The 19,854-nt window shown below is 28.8% G+C and overlaps 1 protein-coding gene across 1 annotated transcript in view; it reads left to right on the forward strand.

Annotated features, from left to right (window-relative positions):
• The window catches only part of LOC114171313 (trichohyalin-like), a 33,738-nt gene that overhangs the window by 12,367 nt on the left and 1,517 nt on the right, over positions 1-19,854 (forward strand). The window contains exons 4-11 of the mRNA XM_028056431.1: positions 2,903-3,147; positions 4,807-4,819; positions 5,563-5,807; positions 8,380-8,463; positions 8,805-8,910; positions 10,944-11,119; positions 11,462-11,567; positions 18,979-19,223. Of these exons, the coding sequence (XP_027912232.1) occupies positions 2,903-3,147; positions 4,807-4,819; positions 5,563-5,807; positions 8,380-8,463; positions 8,805-8,910; positions 10,944-11,119; positions 11,462-11,567; positions 18,979-19,223 (1,220 nt within the window). The remainder of the gene's footprint in view (positions 1-2,902; positions 3,148-4,806; positions 4,820-5,562; positions 5,808-8,379; positions 8,464-8,804; positions 8,911-10,943; positions 11,120-11,461; positions 11,568-18,978; positions 19,224-19,854) is intronic.

The following is a 19,854-nucleotide window of genomic DNA, read 5'->3' on the forward strand; positions in this document are numbered from 1 at the left end:
TTTCCAAATAATATTATAATATTATTTGATAGTTACATTTGACGGATTTCACTCCCAGTCATTTCAGTATATATAGTTATCATCCCTAACATTAAATATATGCTATAAAACATAACAGAAACATATTCGTATATATTTATATATTTATTATGTACATATAATGGATCATGCTTCTACTAATATACGACGAAATAGAAGATACATAAATCTGAAACTTTTCTGATTCACAGCTTAGAATATATATATATATATATCAACATTTCGAAAAATAAAAACAGTCCACAACATTTAATACCCATTAAATGTATTCAATTCTAAAAATAATAACAAATCAGCAACATTAAATAAAAAAAAATATTATTCTGATACCAATGGAAATTTTTTGGTTAAATCATGTATTAATTTTATCTCCTTCAAATATTTGAAGAACTCATTCATATAACTACAGTATAATACTATTAATATTGTGTCAACACTGGACTCATAGAACCCTAAAACTATCACAAATGTTAGGGCTGAGCAAAGTTATTCTAATTGCACTGAACTATAAGTTATCTGTACTATATTATACTAAAAGAATTAAACTATTGTCAATGAAAACTGTACTGTATTATTTTGTAGTTTAGTTTAAAAAAACTGAACTTCTTGTATTTCAATGCAATTAATTGTGTGACCTGTGTGTTTTATTCTTCTTTTTTATGGTACCAATCCCATCTCTTTTTCGATCATCACTGTACTACGACACAAATATGAGAGTTAGCATATTTTTTTTTCAAAGAGGCCAAAATAAAAAGTTAAAACCACGCATCATTTATCGTTAACTTATTAACCCTACATCCCATTTCGTGTTTTTTTTCATAAGATTTTTAAGAAAAATGAAATTTATATATAAACTAAATTATGTATATGTAAATTAAAAATTAAAATATAATATTACATGGAAAAAAATTGTTTGTGTCAATATAAGTTGTTGAACAAAAAAAATCGAAACTAATTATCTTGAGTTAAAAATGTGATAACATTCTTATAACTTATTGATACTTAATTTCACTACTATTTCTTTTCAAAACTTGATAAAATTTTCATAAATTAATTTACAAAATAGTTAATTTTAATTATTTTAAAAAAACTTTATAGAAATCAATAGTCTCGTAGATGTTGAGAAGTTCAAGTCTATACTTAAAAAAAAACACTTCTCACCTTACACTTTGGTTGGTAGATTTTATTTTTCCTCTTTAAGAGATGGATACATGAACTCTGACTAAAAAAATCCATTTTTGGAAGTGACTGATATATTTTTTTCCACAACTTTTTAGTTTAATGTCTCTAAGCTATGCTTTAATGGTTTCGTGATAATCCACAAACCACATAATCACAAACAAGATATTTGGAGATGTATTAATTTTTTGATTTTGTGGTTTATAGGAAAATCTATATTTTTATGTAAAGATAAATTTTTCCTATTTACTATTTACTTAATTTTATGTCTTTTTTTTGTTTACGAGAACCTATATTATGAATGAAGTAGGTAAATACTACCTAGTTTCTTAATTGAGATGCAATGTTTAGTTGAATAAGTTATTTAAGTAACTCAAAAACCGTTCACAATCATTTCGATTCAAAAATATTGTAGTTCGATTCAAAATTAGTGTAGTTCAGTAAAAAAATAGTACAGTTCAAAAATATGATATGGTATATAGTAGTCAGTTCAATTCATATTGCAAGTACAATTCAATTCAGTGTAATTAGATATAACAAAATAAGATTTAGTTAAATTTAGTTCAGGTAAACTATTTTTTAGTTCAAAAATAGAGCAATTGATTCAAAATTAGTGCAATTCGGTTCAAAAATAGTGCAATTCAATTCAAAATTAGTGCAATTCAGTTCAAAATCAGTGCAATTTGGTTGAAAAACGGTTCAAAAACAATGTAGTTAAGTTCAAAAGTAGTGCAGTTCAGTTAAAAAATAGTGTAGTTCAGTTCAAAAATAGTGCAGCTCAGCTCAAATGTAGTGCAGTTCATAAAACAGTTCAGTTGATATTATAGTGCAGTTCAGTTTAATTCAGTTTATTAGATAAAAAAAAACAGTGCAGTTTAGTTCGCCTTAACTGAGGGAGCAATTTGAAATTTGTGATTTTTCAAGCAGTGTAGTCAGAGAGGTTGGATATATACAATTTTTAGGTTTAAATACACTTTTGGATTGCGCACACTTTTTACGCTAGTTTAGATATCTTAGTTTTGAATATATATTACTTTATATTTTAATAAAATTAAATTGTAGAAGCTAAATATGTACTAAACTATAAGAATAAAAACTTTATAAATTGAAACCTTACTACTAACTAGTATTTATCAAAAAACACGTGTTATTTAATCTCTAAATATTAACAAATTCAACTTAAGTTAGCCTAAGAAAACCCCTCCTAAATTTTTTGTTACAATATAGTTTTTTTATAATATATTTAAGTAATTATATTTTCTTATAAAAAAAATCTAGGCATATTAAAATTCATTACTTTAGTATATCAAATTAAAAAATGAGGATATAAAAAATTTGTTTTAGAATACTAAAACAAATTTTATTGAATATCAAATTTAATATGTTGATTATCTAATTTTACCTTCTAAAATTTGATAACAATATACAACAAACTCCTTCACCCTCTTCTCTATTTGCTCGCTCCAGAGCCTCTTCAAATCTTTTCCCTTCTTCTCTCCGTTTTCTACTACTTTTCACGTGGATTATCGTTCTCATCTCTTTTTCTCTTGTGAAGGTAGAGAACACAAAATGGTGATGAAGAGCAAGAGTAAGAAAACCCAATCCTTGTTCTTTGATATCAGTAGTGTGCAATGATTTTAATTGTTTATTTTTTTATTATTGTTGTGAACTTTTTGGGTTGTAGAGATTAAGAGTAAGAGGGTTTCGTTGAAGAAGAAGTACAAGGTGATACGGAAGGTGAAAGAGCACAATAGAAAAAAAGGGAAGGAAGCGACGAAGCTTAGGCTGAGTGGGAAAAATAAGGTTGAGAAGGATCCTGGTATTCCCAACAATTGGCCTTTTAAGGAACATGAACTCAAAGCCCTTGAAGCTCGAAGGACGAAGGCCATTGAGGAATTGGAGCAAAAGGAAGCCGAACGCAAGGAGAGGGTAATTGTTTTATCATTATTCAACTCCCATTTCATGAATTATTTCCATCGTTGGTTGATTATGTTTATTATGATTTGTTATGTTACATGATCAGCTAAATGAATGAATAAATAAAAAATGTCGGTAGAAGTTTTATGTAAACCTTGTTCCTGTAGAAAGTTCTTCATGGACAGGAAGAAAGATATATGATAGAAGATAATGAGGGCGCTTGACTGTTGGTAAATTAAAATGTGTTTGTATTATTGTATCAGTGAAGATTGACTGTTGCTATGAAGAAAAACAGTCCTTTGTGATTTCTGTTTTCCTTGGAGTTAGGAACTTACTATTCATTACTTGTTTGAGGCTCGTAAAAGGAAATTGGGCTTGCTAGAGGAGGAATATGACTCAAAGTTGCTAGAGGATTCTAATAAAAATACTAATGATTTTTATAATGCTGCAAAGACCAGAGGTGTGCATTTGTGTTGTCTTTCTAATAACTCTAAAATATCATATACATATTTTCCTACCTTTCTTTTTCTATTTCTTAGGAAATCTTTTTAAATCTCATGTATATAACCATATTCACCCACATAAGAAATCGTATATCTTTTCATTAAATCCATTTAACAAATAATCCTCATATATAACTCATTTATAGTGCAATAATTACTTTATATATCCTTCAAACTAATCTCTTATCTTTCATATTCTAAAACATCATTTAAATAAAATAAATCTTTTAAAATAATAAACCATTACGTTTCTTATAATAACTTTCTAAATAAATACTTTTTAAATAATTAATGGTCACTTAAAAATATTTAACATCTTTTAACAATATCTCATAATATTTAATGACATATATCTAATATCTTTTTAATTAAGTAATTTTTAAACCATCACTACAAGAAATCAAGTTATTAGAGTCCCAATATAACCCTTCCAAAATCCGAAAACGGACGCTATCCAAAATTTGCGTGCGAATAAGAGCGGACTCAAAAAAGAGACGGCCTATCCCATTGAAAAGTGACTCTTTCATTTTTTGACACATTTACCTATGTTGCTAGTAGCGTGGGTCTGGCTCTCACATCCAATTTAATATTTAAATGCTTGTGTTGTCATTAGCGTGAGTTCAAACCATTTTTTTAATAACTTATTTGAACTTAGGTTTGGACCCTCTCTTATTAAATTTATAATCATTCTAAATACAAATTAATAATAATAGAATCTCAAGTCATTTTAAACAATAATTAATATCCAACCAAATTATATTTTCATTTATAATTAAGATATATATTTAGGAAGTGCAATTCCAAGTTATAAACTAAAATATACTAGCAACATAGGAACCAAAAATAGAGCAATTGATTCAAAATCAGTGCAATTCGGTTCACAAATAGTGCAATTCAGTTCAAAATTAGTGCAATTCAGTTCAAAATCAGTGCAATTTGGTTCAAAAACAATGTAGTTAAGTTCAAAAGTAGTGCAGTTCAGTTAAAAAATAGTGTAGTTCAGTTCAAAAATAGTGCAGCTCAGCTCAAATGTAGTGCAGTTCATAAAACAGTTAAGTTGATATTATAGTGCAGTTCAGTTTAATTCAGTTTATTAGAAAAAAAAAACAGTGCAGTTTAGTTCGCCTTAACTGAGGGAGCAATTTGAAATTTGTGATTTTTCAAGCAGTGTAGTCAGAGAGGTTGGATATATACAATTTTTAGGTTTAAATACGCTTTTGGATTGCGCACACTTTTTACGCTAGTTTAGATATCTTAGTTTTGAATATATATTACTTTATATTTTAATAAAATTAAATTGTAGAAGCTAAATATGTACTAAACTATAAGAATAAAAACTTTATAAATTGAAACCTTACTACTAACTAGTATTTATCAAAAAACACGTGTTATTTAATCTCTAAATATTAACAAATTCAACTTAAGTTAGCCTAAGAAAACCACTCCTAAATTTTTTGTTACAATATAGTTTTTTTATAATATATTTAAGTAATTATATTTTCTTATAAAAAAAATCTAGGCATATTAAAATTCATTATTTTAGTATATCAAATTAAAAGATGAGGATATAAAATTTTTTTTTAGAATACTAAAACAAATTTTATTGAATATCAAATTTAATATGTTGATTATCTAATTTTACCTTCTAAAATTTGATAACAATATACAACAAACTCCTTCACCCTCTTCTCTATTTGCTCGCTCCAGAGCCTCTTCAAATCTTTTCCCTTCTTCTTTCCGTTTTCTACTACTTTTGACGTGGATTATCGTTCTCATCTCTTTTTCTCTTGTGAAGGTAGAGAACACAAAATGGTGATGAAGAGCAAGAGTAAGAAAACCCAATCCCTGTTCTTTGATATCAGTAGTGTGCAATGATTTTAATTGTTTATTTTTTTATTATTGTTGTGAACTTTTTGGGTTGCAGAGATTAAGAGTAAGAGGGTTTCGTTGAAGAAGAAGTACAAGGTGATACGGAAGGTGAAAGAGCACAATAGAAAAAAAGGGAAGGTAGCGAAGAAGCTTAGGCTGAGTGGGAAAAATAAAGTTGAGAAGGATCCTGGTATTCCCAACAATTGGCCTTTTAAGGAACATGAACTCAAAGCCCTTGAAGCTCGAAGGACGAAGGCCATTAAGGAATTGGAGCAAAAGAAAGCCGAACGCAAGGAGAGGGTAATTGTTTTATCATTATTCAACTCCCATTTCATGAATTATTTCCATCGTTGGTTGATTATGTTTATTATGATTTGTTATGTTACATGATCAGCTAAATGAATGAATAAATAAAAAATGTCGGTAGAAGTTTTATGTAAACCTTGTTCCTGTAGAAAGTTCTTCATGGACAGGAAGAAAGATATATGACAGAAGATAATGAGGGCGCTTGACTGTTGGTAAATTAAAATGTGTTTGTATTATTGTATCAGTGAAGATTGACTGTTGCTATGAAGAAAAACAGTCCTTTGTGATTTCTGTTTTCCTTGGAGTTAGGAACTTACTATTCATTACTTGTTTGAGGCTCGTAAAAGGAAATTGGGCTTGCTAGAGGAGGAATATGACTCAAAGTTGCTAGAGGATTCTAATAAAAATACTAATGATTTTTATAATGCTGCAAAGACCAGAGGTGTGCATTTGTGTTGTCTTTCTAATAACTCTAAAAGATCATATACATATTTTCCTACCTTTCTTTTTCTATTTCTTAGGAAATCTTTTTAAATCTCTTGTATATAACCATATTCACCCACATAAGAAATCGTATATCTTTTCATTAAATCCATTTAACAAATAATCCTCATATATAACTCATTTATAGTGCAATAATTACTTTATATATCCTTCAAACTAATCTCTTATCTTTCATATTCTAAAACATCATTTAAATAAAATAAATCTTTTAAAACAATAAACCATTACGTTTCTTATAATAAATTTCTAAATAAATACTTTTTAAATAATTAATGGTCACATCAAAATATTTAACATCTTTTAACAATATCTCATAATATTTAATGACATATATCTAATATCTTTTTAATTAAATAGTTTTTAAACCATCACTACAAGAAATCAAGTTATTAGAGTCCCAATATAACCCTTCCAAAATCCAAAAATGGACGCTATCCAAAATTTGCGTGCGAATAAGAGCGGACTCAAAAAAGAGACGGCCTATCCCATTGAAAAGTGACTCTTTCATTTTTTGACACATTTACCTATGTTGCCAGTAGCGTGGATCTGGCTTTCACTTCCAATTTAATATTTAAATGCTTGTGTTGTCATTAGCGTGAGTTCAAACCATTTTTTTAATAACTTATTTGAACTTAGGTTGGACCCTCTCTTATTAAATTTATAATCATTCTAAATACAAATTAATAATAATAGAATCTCAAGTCATTTTAAACAATAATTAATATCCAACCAAATTATATTTTCGTTTATAATTAAGATATATATTTAGGAAGTGCAATTCCAAGTTATAAACTAAAATATACTAGCAACATAGGAACCAAAAATAGAGCAATTGATTCAAAATCAGTGCAATTCGGTTCAAAAATAATGCAATTCAGTTCAAAATTAGTGCAATTCAGTTCAAAATCAGTGCAATTTGGTTCAAAAACAATGTAGTTAAGTTCAAAAGTAGTGCAGTTCAGTTAAAAAATAGTGTAGTTCAGTTCAAAAATAGTGCAGCTCAGCTCAAATGTAGTGCAGTTCATAAAACAGTTCAGTTCATATTATAGTGCAGTTCAGTTCAATTCAGTTTATTAGAAAAAAAAACAGTGCAGTTCAGTTCGCCTTAACTGAGGGAGCAATTTGAAATTTGTGTTTTTTCAAGCAGTGTACTCAGAGAGGTTGGATATATACAATTTTTGTTTAAATACACTTTTTGATTGCCCACACTTTTTAGGCTAGTTTAGATATCTTAGTTTTCGATATATATTACTTTATATTTTAATAAAATTAAATTGTAGAAGCTAAATATGTACTAAACTATAACAATAAAAACTTTATAAATTGAAACCTTACTACTAACTAGTATTATAAAAAAAACACGTGTTATTTAATCTCAAAATATTAAGAAATTCAACTTAAGTTAGCCTAAGACAACCCCTCCTAAATTTTTTGTTACACTATAGTTTTTTTATAATATATTTAAGTAATTATATTTTCTTATAAAAAAATCTAGGCATATTAAAATTCATTATTTTAGTACATCAAATTAAAAGATGAGGATATAAAAAATTTGTTTTAGAATACTAAAACAAATTTTATTGAATATCAAATTTAATATGTTGATTATCTAATTTTACCTTCTAAAATTTGATAACAATATACAACAAAATCCTTCACCATCTTCTCTATTTGCTCGCTCCAGAGCCTCTTCAAATCTTTTCCCTTCTTCTCTCCATTTTCTTCTACTTTTGACGTGGATTATCGTTCTCATCTCTTTTTCTCTTGTGAAGGTAGAGAACACAAAATGGTGATGAAGAGCAAGAGTAAGAAAACCCAATCCCTGTTCTTTGATATCAGTAGTGTGCAATGATTTTAATTGTTTATTTTTTTATTATTGTTGTGAACTTTTTGGGTTGCAGAGATTAAGAGTAAGAGGGTTTCGTTGAAGAAGAAGTACAAGGTGATACGGAAGGTGAAAGAGCACAACAGAAAAAAAGCGAAGGAAGCGAAGAAGCTTAGGTTGAGTGGGAAAAATAAGGTTGAGAAGGATCCTGGTATTCCCAACAATTGGCCTTTTAAGGAACACGAACTCAAAGCCCTTGAAGCTCGAATGACGAAGGCCATTGAGGAATTGGAACAAAAGAAAGCCGAACACAAGGAGAGGGTAATTGTTTTATCATTATTCAACTCCCATTTCTTGAATTATTTCTATCGTTGGTTGATTATGTTTATTATGATTTGTTATGTTACATGATCAGCTAAATGAATGAATAAATAAAAAATGTCGGTAGAAGTTTTATGTAAACCTTGTTCCTGTAGAAAGTTCTTCATGGTCAGGAAAAAAGATATATGATTGAAGATAATGAGGGTGCTTGACTATTGGTATATTAAAATGTGTTTGTATTGTTGTATTAGTGAAGATTGACTCTTGTTACGAAGAAAACAATCCTTTGTGATTTCTGTTTTCCTTGCTGTTAGGAACTTACTGTTCATTACTTGTTTCAGGCTCGTAGAAGAAAATTGGGCTTGCTAGAGGAGGAATATGACTCTAAGTTGCTAGAGGATTCTAATAAAAATACTAATGATTTTGATAATGCTGCAAAGACCAGAGGTGTGCATTTGTGTTGTCTTTCTAATAACTCTAAAATATCATATACATATTTTCCTACCTTTCTTTTTCTATTTGTTAGCAAATCTTTTTAAATCTCATGTATATAACCATATTCACCCACGTAAGAAATTGTATATCTTTTCAATAAATCAATTTAACAAATAATAATCATATATAACTCATTTATAGTGCAATAATTACTTTATATATCCTTCAAAATAATCTCTTATCTTTCATATTCTAAAACATCATTTAAATAAAATAAATCTTTTAAAACAATAAACCATTACGTTTCTTATAATAAATTTCTAAATAAATACTTTTTAAATAATTAATGGTCACATAAAAATATTTAACATCTTTTAACAATATGTCATAATATTTAATGACATATATCTAATATCTTTTTAATTAAATAATTTTTAAACCATCACTACAAGAAATCAAGTTATTAGAGTCCCAATAAAACCCTTCCAAAATCCAAAAACGGACGCTATCCAAAATTTGCGTACGACTCAGAGCAGACTCAAAAAAGAGACGGCCTATCCCATTGAAAAGTGACTCTTTCATTTTTTGACACATTTACCTATGTTGCCAGTAGCGTGGGTCTGGCTTTCACTTCCAATTTAATATTTAAATGCTTGTGTTGTCATTAGCGTGAGTTCAAACCATTTTTTTTAATAACTTATTTGAACTTAGGTTGGACCCTCTCTTATTAAATTTATAATCATTCTAAATACAAATTAATAATAATAGAATCTCAAGTCATTTTAAACAATAATTAATATCCAACCAAATTATATTTTCGTTTATAATTAAGATATATATTTAGGAAGTGCAATTCCAAGTTATAAACTAAAATATACTAGCAACATAGGAACCAAAAATAGAGCAATTGATTCAAAATCAGTGCAATTCGGTTCAAAAATAGTGCAATTCAGTTCAAAATTAGTGCAATTCAGTTCAAAATCAGTGCAATTTGGTTCAAAAACAATGTAGTTAAGTTCAAAAGTAGTGCAGTTCAGTTAAAAAATAGTGTAGTTCAGTTCAAAAATAGTGCAGCTCAGCTCAAATGTAGTGTAGTTCATAAAAGAGTTCAGTTCGTATTATAGTGCAGTTCAGTTCAATTCAGTTAATTAGAAAAAAAATAGTGCAGTTCAGTTCGCCTTAACTGAGGGAGCAATTTGAAATTTGTGTTTTTTCAAGCAGTGTAGTCAGAGAGGTTGGATATATACAATTTTTAGGTTTAAATACGCTTTTGGATTGCCCACACTTTTTAGGCTAGTTTAGATATCTTAGTTTTGGATATATATTACTTTATATTTTAATAAAATTAAATTGTAGAAGCTAAATATGTAGTAAACTATAAGAATAAAAACTTTATACATTGAAACCTTACTACTAACTAGTATTTATCAAAAAACACGTGTTATTTTATCTCAAAATATTAACAAATTCAGCTTAAGTTAGCCTAGGAAAACCCTCCTAAATTTTTTGTTACAATATAGTTTTTTTATAATATATTTAAGTAATTATATTTTCTTATAAAAAAATCTAGGCATATTAAAATTCATTATTTTAGTATATCAAATTAAAAGATGAGGATATAAAAAATTTGTTTTAAAATACTAAAACAAATTTTATTGAATATCAAATTTAATATGTTGATTATCTAATTTTACCTTCTAAAATTTGATAACAATATACAACAACTCCTTCACCCTCTTCTCTATTTGCTCGCTCCAGAGCCTCTTCAAATCTTTTCCCTTCTTCTCTCCGTTTTCTACTACTTTTGACGTGGATTATCGTTCTCATCTCTTTTTCTCTTGTGAAGGTAGAGAACACAAAATGGTGATGAAGAGCAAGAGTAAGAAAACCCAATCCCTGTTCTTTGATATCAATAGTGTGCAATGATTTTAATTGTTTATTTTTTTATTATTGTTGTGAACTTTTTGGGTTGTAGAAATTAAGAGTAAGAGGGTTTCGTTGAAGAAGAAGTACAAGGTGATACGGAAGGTGAAAGACCACAACAGAAAAAAAAGCAAAGGAAGCGAAGAAGCTTAGGCTTAGTGGGAACAATAAGGTTGAGAAGGATCCTGGTATTCCCAACAATTGGCCTTTTAAGGAACAGGAACTCAAAGTCGTTGAAGCTCGAAGGACGAAGGCCATTGAGGAATTCGAGCAAAAGACAGCCGAACGCAAGGAGAGGGTAATTGTTTTATGATTATTTAACTCTCATTTCATGAATTATTTCTATTTGTTGGTTGATTATGTTTATTATGATTTGTTATGTTACATAATCAGCTAAATGAATGAATAAATAAAAAATGTCGGTAGAAGTTTTATGTAAACCTTGTTCCTGTAGAAAGTTCTTCGTCGACAGGAAGAAAGATATATGATAGAAGATAATGAGGGTGCTTGACTATTGGTATATTAAAATGTTTTTGTATTATTGTATTAGTGAAGATTGACTATTGCTACGAAGAAAGCAGTCCTTTATGATTTTTGTTTTCCTTGCAGTTAGGAACTTACTATTCATTACTTGTTTCAGGCTTGTAGAAGAAAATTGGGCTTGCTAGAGGAGGAATATGACTCTAAGTTGCTAGAGGATTCTAATAAAGATACTAATGATTTTGGTAATGCTGCAAAGACTAGAGGTGTGCATTTGTGTTGTCTTTCTAATAACTCTAAAATATCATATACATATTTTCCTACCTTTCTTTTTCTATTTCTTAGGAAATCTTTTTAAATCTCATGTATATAACCATATTCACCCACGTAAGAAATCGTATATCTTTCCAATAAATCCATTTAAAAAATAATCATCATATGTAACTCATTTATAGTACAATAATTACTTTATATATCCTTCAAAGTAATCTCTTATCTTTCATATTCTAAAACATCATTTAAATAAAATAAATCTTTTAAAATAATAAACCATTACGTTTCTTATAATAACTTTCTAAATAAATACTTTTTAAATAATTAATGGTCACATAAAAATATTTAACATCTTTTAACAATATCTCATTATATTTAATGACATATATCTAATATCTTTTTAATTAAATAATTTTTAGACCATCAATACAAGAAATCAAGTGATTAGAGTCCCGATAAAACCCTTCCAAAATCCAAAAACGGACGCTATCCAAAATTTGCGTGCTAATAAGAGCGGACTCAATAAAGAGACGGCCTATCCCATGGAAAAGTGACTCTTTCATTTTTTGACACATTTACCTATGTTGCCAGTAGCGTGGGTCAGGCCCTCACTTCCAATTTAATATTTAAATGTTTGTGTTGTCAATAGCGTGAGTTCTAACCTTTTTTTTAAATAATTTATTTGAACTTAGGTTTGGACCCTCTCTTATTAAATTTATAATCATTCTAAATACAAAGTAATAATAATAGAATCTCAAGTCATTTTAAACATAAATTAATATCCACCCAAATTATATTTTCATTTATAATTAAGATATATATTTAGAAAGTGCAATTCCAAGTTATAAACTAAAATATACTAGCAACATAGGAACTAAAAATAGAGCAATTGATTCAAAATCAGTGCAATTCGGTTCAAAAATAGTGCAATTCAGTTCAAAATTAGTGCAATTCAGTTCAAAATTAGTGCAATTTGGTTCAAAAACAATGTAGTTAAGTTCAAAAGTAGTGCAGTTCAGTTAAAAAATACTGTAGTTTGGTTCTAAAATAGTGCAGCACAGTTCAAATGTAGTGCAGTTCATAAAACACTTCAATTTATAATAGTTCAGTTCATATTATAGTGCAGTTCAGTTCAATACAATTTATTAGATAAAAAAAAACAGTGCAGTTCAGTTCGCTTTAACTGAGGGAGCAATTTAAAATTTGTGTTTTTTCAAGCAGTGTAGTCAGAGAGGTTGGATATATACAATTTTTAGGTTTAAATACGCTTTTTGATTGCCCACACTTTTTAGGCTAGTTCAGATATCTGAGTTTTCGATATATATTACTTTATATTTTAATAAAATTAAACTATAGAAGCTAAATATGTACTAAACTATAATAATAAAAACTTTATAAATTGAAACCTTACTACTAACTGGTATTATCAAAAAACACGTGTTATTTAATCTCAAAATGTTAACAATTTCAGCTTAAGTTAGTCTAAGAAAACCCCTCCTAAATTTTTTGTTACAATATAGTTCTTTTATAATATATTTAAGTAATTATATTTTCTTACGAAAAAAATCTAGGCATATTAAAATTCATTATTTTAGTATATCAAATTAAAAGATGAGGATATAAAAAATTTGTTTTAAAATACTAAAACAAATTTTATTGAATATCAAATTTAATATGTTGATTATCTAATTTTACCTTCTAAAATTTGATAACAATACACAACAAACTCCATCACCTTCTTCTCTATTTGCTCGCTCCAGAGCCTCTTCAAATCTTTTGCCTTCTTCTCTCCCTTTTCTACTACTTTTGACGTGGATTATCGTTCTCATCTCTTTTTCTCTTGTAAAGGTAGAGAACACAAAATGGTGACGAAGATCAAGAGTAAGAAAACCCAATCCATGTTCTTTGATATCAGTAGTGTGCAATGATTTTAATTGTTTATTTTTTTATTATTGTTGTGAACTTTTTGGGTTGCAGAGAGGAAGAGTAAGAGGGTTTCGTTGAAGAAGCAGCACAAGGTGATACGGAAGGTGAAAGAGCAGAACAGAAAAAAAAGCGAAGGAAGAGAAGAAGCTTAGGCTGAGTGGGAAAAATAAGGTTGAGAAGGATCCTGGTATTCCCAACAATTGGCCTTTTAAGGAACAAGAACTCAAAGCCCTTGAAGCTCGAAGGACGAAGGCCATTGAGGAATTGGAGCAAAAGAAAGTCGAACGCAAGGAGAGGGTAATTGTTTTATCATTATTCAACTCCCATTTCATGAATTATTTCTATCGTTGGTTCATTATGTTTATTATGATTTCTTATGTTACATGATCAGCTAAATGAATGAATAAATAAAAAATGTCAGTAGAAGTTTTATGTAAACCTTGTTCCTGTAGAAAGTTCTTCATGGACAGGAAGAAAGATATATGATAGAAGATAATGAGGGTGCTTGACTATTGGTATATTAAAATGTTTTTGTATTATTGTATTAATGAAGATTGAATCTTGCTACGAAGAAAACAGTCCTTTGTGATTTTTGTTTTCCTTGCAGTTAGGAACTTACTATTCATTACTTGTTTCAGGCTCGTAGAAGAAAATTGGGTTTGCTAGAGGGGGAATATGACTCTAAGTTGCTAGAGGATTCTAATAAAAATACTAATGATCTTGATAATGCTGCAAAGACCAGAGGTGTGCATTTGTGTTGTCTTTCTAATAACTCTAAAATATCATATACATATTTTCCTACCTTTCTTTTTCTATTTCTTAGGAAATCTTTTTAAATCTCATGTATATTACCATATTCACCCACGTAAGAAATCGTATATCTTTTCAATAAATCCATTTAACAAATAATCATCATATGTAACTCATTTATAGTGCAATAATTACTTTATATATCCTTCAAAATAATCTCTTATCTTTCATATTCTAAAACATCATTTAAATAAAATAAATCTTTTAAAATAATAAACCATTACGTTTCTTATAATAACTTTCTAAATAAATACTTTTTAAATAATTAATGGTCACATAAAAATATTTAACATCTTTTAACAATATCTCATAATATTTAATGACATATATCTAATATCTTTTTAATTAAATAATTTTTAAACCATCAATACAAGAAATCAAGTGATTAGAGTCCCAATAAAACCCTTCCAAAATCCAAAAACAGACGCTATCCAAAATTTGCATACGAATAAGAGCGGACTCAAAAAAGGGACGGCCTATCCCATTGAAAAGTGACTCTTTCATTTTTTGACACATTTACCTATGTTGCCAGTAGCGTGGGTCTGGCCCTCACGTCCTATTTAATATTTAAATGTTTGTGTTGTCAATAGCGTGAGTTCTAACCTTTTTTTAAATAATTTATTTGAACTTAGGTTGGACCCTCTCTTATTAAATTTATTATCAAATCTACTGGTGGACGTTGATTACCAATTGCCTCAATTAGAATTAATCATTCTAAATACAAATTAATAATAATAGAATCTCAAGTCATTTTAAACATAAATTAATATCCAACCAAATTATATTTTCATTTATAATTAAGATATATATTTAGGAAGTGCAATTCCAAGTTATAAACTAAAATATACTAGCAACATAGGAACCAAAATAACAGCAACATTGCACTTCAAAAGTGTATAAAAACCTAACCAAAATCACAGAACAACATATAAGAACAAGTGCCATTACAAATCTCAAAATGACAGAAAAGCGCATGAAACCTAACCAAAAGTGTTAATAAATATTACATGAAAAAAGAGAAAAAAACAACATATTTTAAAAGTAGATTCTCTTGGACAGAACAACACAGGAAGATAGAATTATATTACCTGCAAAAAAAATAGAAATAATTAGAATAAATACAATGCACAAAGTGTTCTTTGTATAATAATAAGTCCTCATAATAGGTATATATTCTTTGTATAATTCATATCAAGGCTGGTGATTTCTTAACATACCTGGAGCGAATTCTTTTGAGATCAATTCTCCCATTAGTAAGAGACACAAAGGTAATATGAACCCCTAGTTCCACCCATCCACTCCTTGGTTTCATTCTCTTCCATAACAACTACATCACATGCTGGTGCTAACTCAGGCCTTATAGAGGTTATATCACCATAACCCCCACCCCCAATAAATCTTTAATCGGATTTACCACCAAGGGAAATAGGAGCTTGGGAAGTCCAAGCAGAGGTTGAAGTTGAGCTTGATCCTCCAATATAAGGGGTATAAAACCCCTGTTGAAATGGTGTCAAAGTTAGGATATGCCCTTTGTCCTTTCTTGTAGGTATTGGAGCCTGTGCAAGGTCTGCTCTACTTGTAAGAACCTGAAAATATCAGTACCATATCCTTTAATTGTGAATGTAGAAAAGAAAAAAAAAAGATTAACATCAATGCTTTAAACATTCTAATTCCCACTTGTCAAATTTACGTATGTTGATGGATGTTTATAGTGCTAAATGTGAACTAATCAGAAATGCAAGGAGCCATTTACAAAATTACAATGAAATAACTTCGTTACTTTCTTAAAGTACTAAGACTCAAAATGATAGAATCACTTAACAATAGGAACCAGAACAATGACAGGGTATAATTATATATCCTCAGAATTGGAAATAATCTAATTCTTTTGATGATAATGAAATGTAAACTACACAAACAAGAGAAGGAAAACTAACTACATAAACCATAAATTTAAAGGGCATACTTCTTTTTAAAAGGGTAGAGAAATATAGGACCAATCTACAAAATCTAAAACTGCCAAGCCAGAAAAAGGCAGGATATAGTAAATGTTTAGAATGGGTTCAGTGAACGACGACGACATACCTCTCAGAACAATTGTATCAGGCTCTCGCTGACCTCAAAACGCGAAATGCTCCTATGAGTCCTTCTTCATTCTGTTAAAATCGTCGAAACCAGAAACAAAAATGACAAGTTTGGGTCAGAGAGCGAGAGAGATGGAAGGGGAAAGTAATAAAAGCACATGACTTGCTTAACTTAGAGATGTTGCTTACCACACTTCCGCTTTGGGAGTCACCGGTGACAAAGGAAGCTAAAATTAGGGCTTTACATTGGGAGCCATCGTTATGGCAAAGGAAATTGAAATCAGGGTTGGAAAGAAAGGGGAAATGGGAAACGGAAAAAGGGTTGGAGAAAAAAAGGGAAAAAAAAGAAGCGTAGCAGAGCGAAACCTGCCTTTTTGAATGAGCAGAGTTACTAGCTCCCAACCTTCAATGTCCCGGGCACATTAGGGATTTTTATTGGTAGCACATCAGGGGCCAACACCAAATTTTAGAGGTTGATTCATGAAGCTATTTAGCTTCAGTCGAATTCTGGCACTGAACAAAATGGGTTAGGGTTAGCAATTGGACGGTGTGAAATGGCTAAGACAATGAAACCTCCTTGTAACCTCAAGTTTTACAAATATACTATTTTTTTTAATCAATATTTTCAGTTTCCTTAAATATCAAATATTAAAATATATAATGGAGTCCCTAAAACCGATGCTTTAGATGTAGAAAGTTAAACGCCGCATCATATATTAGCTGTTTCCCACTCACGTAACATTTTTATTCAATAAAATAAAACTCATATAACAAGTGTCGGTTAAGCCAACTAAAAAGCTTTTTAACCGACTCTAATGATGTTCACCTCAAATCCGACGCAACTCAACGAAAGCTAAATTGTGTGATTCTTGTAGTGCATTTTGTTTTTTACTTTAAATATTTATTTAATCTCGTTTATTTATTTTTCTAATTATTATAATTTTTTGGATTTCATATTCTCTTAACAAATAAATTTTTCGTCCTAAAAAATAAATTTAAGAATGAATTTTATACAAAATATTTTAAAATTGTACAAAATTAAATTATTATTTTAAAACATGAATTTGATCGTATAAAATCATATTATTAGTATTTATATATAAATATTTATACAATTGTATAATTAGTTATTAAATTAAATAATTAATTATTGTAATATATATATATATATATATATATATATAATTTATACACAATTTTATTTATTAATTTAATCATATTAGTAATCATATTATTAATAATAATATTATGAATGAAAAAATAAAAATAACCGAAACTTCCTAAAATTTCCAAATAATATTATAATATTATTTGATAGTTATGTTTGACGGATTTCACTCTCAGTCATTTCAGTATATATAGTTATCATCCCTAACATTAAATATATGCTATAAAACATAATAGAAACATTTATTATGATGGATCATGCTTCTACTAATATATGCCGAAATAGAAGATACATAAATCTGAAACTTTTGCGATTCACAGCTTAGAATATATATATCAACATTTCGAAAAATAAAAACAGTCCACAACATTTATTACCCATTAAATCTATTAAATCCTAAAAATAATAACAAATCAACAATATTAAATAAACAAAAAAAATATTATTCTGATACCAATCGAAATGTTTCGGTTAAATCATGTATTAATTTTATCACAAATATTTGAAGAACTCATTCATATAACTACAATATAATACTATTAATATTGTGTCAACACTTGACTCATAGAACCCTAAAGCTATCACAAATGTATAACCTAAACAAAGAAGAACTTAAAGGAAGAGAGGGAGCAATTTGAAATTTGTGTTTTTTCAAGTAATGTAGTCAGAGAGGTTGGATATATACAATTTTTAGGTTTAAATACGCTTTTGGATTGCCCACACTTTTTAGGCTAGTTTAGATATCTTAGTTTTGGATATATATTACTTTATATTTTAATAAAATTAAATTGTAGAAGCTAAATATGTACTAAATTATAACAATAAAACTTTATAAATTGAAACCTTACTACTAACTAGTATAAATCAAAAAACACGTGTTATTTAAGCTCAAAATATTAACAAATTCAGCTTAAGTTAGCCTAAGAAAACCCCTCTTAAATTTTTTTTGTTACATTATAGTTTTTTTATAATATATTTAAGTAATTATATTTTCTTATAAAAAAAATTTGGAATATTAAAATTCATTATTTTAGTATATCAAATTAAAAGATGAGGATATAAAAAATTTGTTTCAGAATACTAAAACAAATTTTATTGAATATCAAATTTAATATGTTGATTATCTAATTTTACCTTCTAAAATTTGATAACAATATACAACAAACTCCTTCACCCTCTTCTCTATTTGCTCGCTCTAGGGCCTCTTCAAATCTTTTCCCTTCTTCTCTCCGTTTTCTACTACTTTTGACATGGATTATCGTTCTCATCTCTTTTTCTCTTGTGAAGGTAGAGAACACAAAATGGTGATGAAGAGCAAGAGTAAGAAAACCCAGTCCCTGTTCTTTGATATTAGTAGTGTGCAATGATTTTAATTGTTTATTTTTTTATTATTGTTGTGAATTTTTGGGGTTGTAGAGAGTAAGAGTAAGAGGGTTTCGTTCAAGAATAAGTACAAGGTGATACGGAAGGTGAAAGAGCACAACAGAAAAAAAGCGAAGGAAGCGAAGAAGCTTAGGCTGAGTGGGAAAAATAAGGTTGAGAAGGATCCTAGTATTCCCAACAATTGGCCTTTTAAGGAACAGGAACTCAAAGCCCTTGAGGCTCGAAGAACGAAGGCCATTGAGGAATTGGAGCAAAAGAAAGTCGAACACAAGGAGAGGGTACTTGTTTTATCATTATTCAACTCCTATTTCATGAATTATTTCTATCGTTGGTTGATTATGTTTATTATGATTTGTTATGTTACATGATCAGCTAAATGAATGAATAAATAAAAAATGTCGATAGAAGTTTTATGTAAACCTTGTTCCTGTAGAAAGTTCTTCATGGACAAGAAGAAACATATATGATAGAAGATAATGAGGGTGCTTGACTGTTGGTATATTAAAATGTTTTTGTATTATTGTATCAGTGAAGATTGACTGTTGCTACGAAGAAAAATAGTCCTTTGTGATTTATGTTTTCCTTGCAGTTAGGAACTTACTATTCATTACTTTTCAGGCTCGTAAAATGAAATTGGGCTTGCTAGAGGAGGAAGATGACTCTAAGTTGCTAGAGGATTCTAATAAAAATACTAATGATATTGGTAATGTTGTTGTTGTAACCTAAATTGCGACGGGATGACCAACTAAAAAGGAAAGGATTTAGAAAAAGAGATTAGAAGTCACCACCATAGTTTATTCTGGAAAACTATGGAAAACCATGAGAATAAAATAAAGTGTACGAAAACCAAATTAGGGTCCGAGAGTCGGTTGCGCATAGGGAAGGTATTAGCACCCTACTGCGCCCATC

The sequence above is a fragment of the Vigna unguiculata genome, unplaced genomic scaffold (assembly GCF_004118075.2).
Source record: "Vigna unguiculata cultivar IT97K-499-35 unplaced genomic scaffold, ASM411807v1 contig_20, whole genome shotgun sequence".
Lineage (NCBI taxonomy): Eukaryota > Viridiplantae > Streptophyta > Magnoliopsida > Fabales > Fabaceae > Vigna > Vigna unguiculata.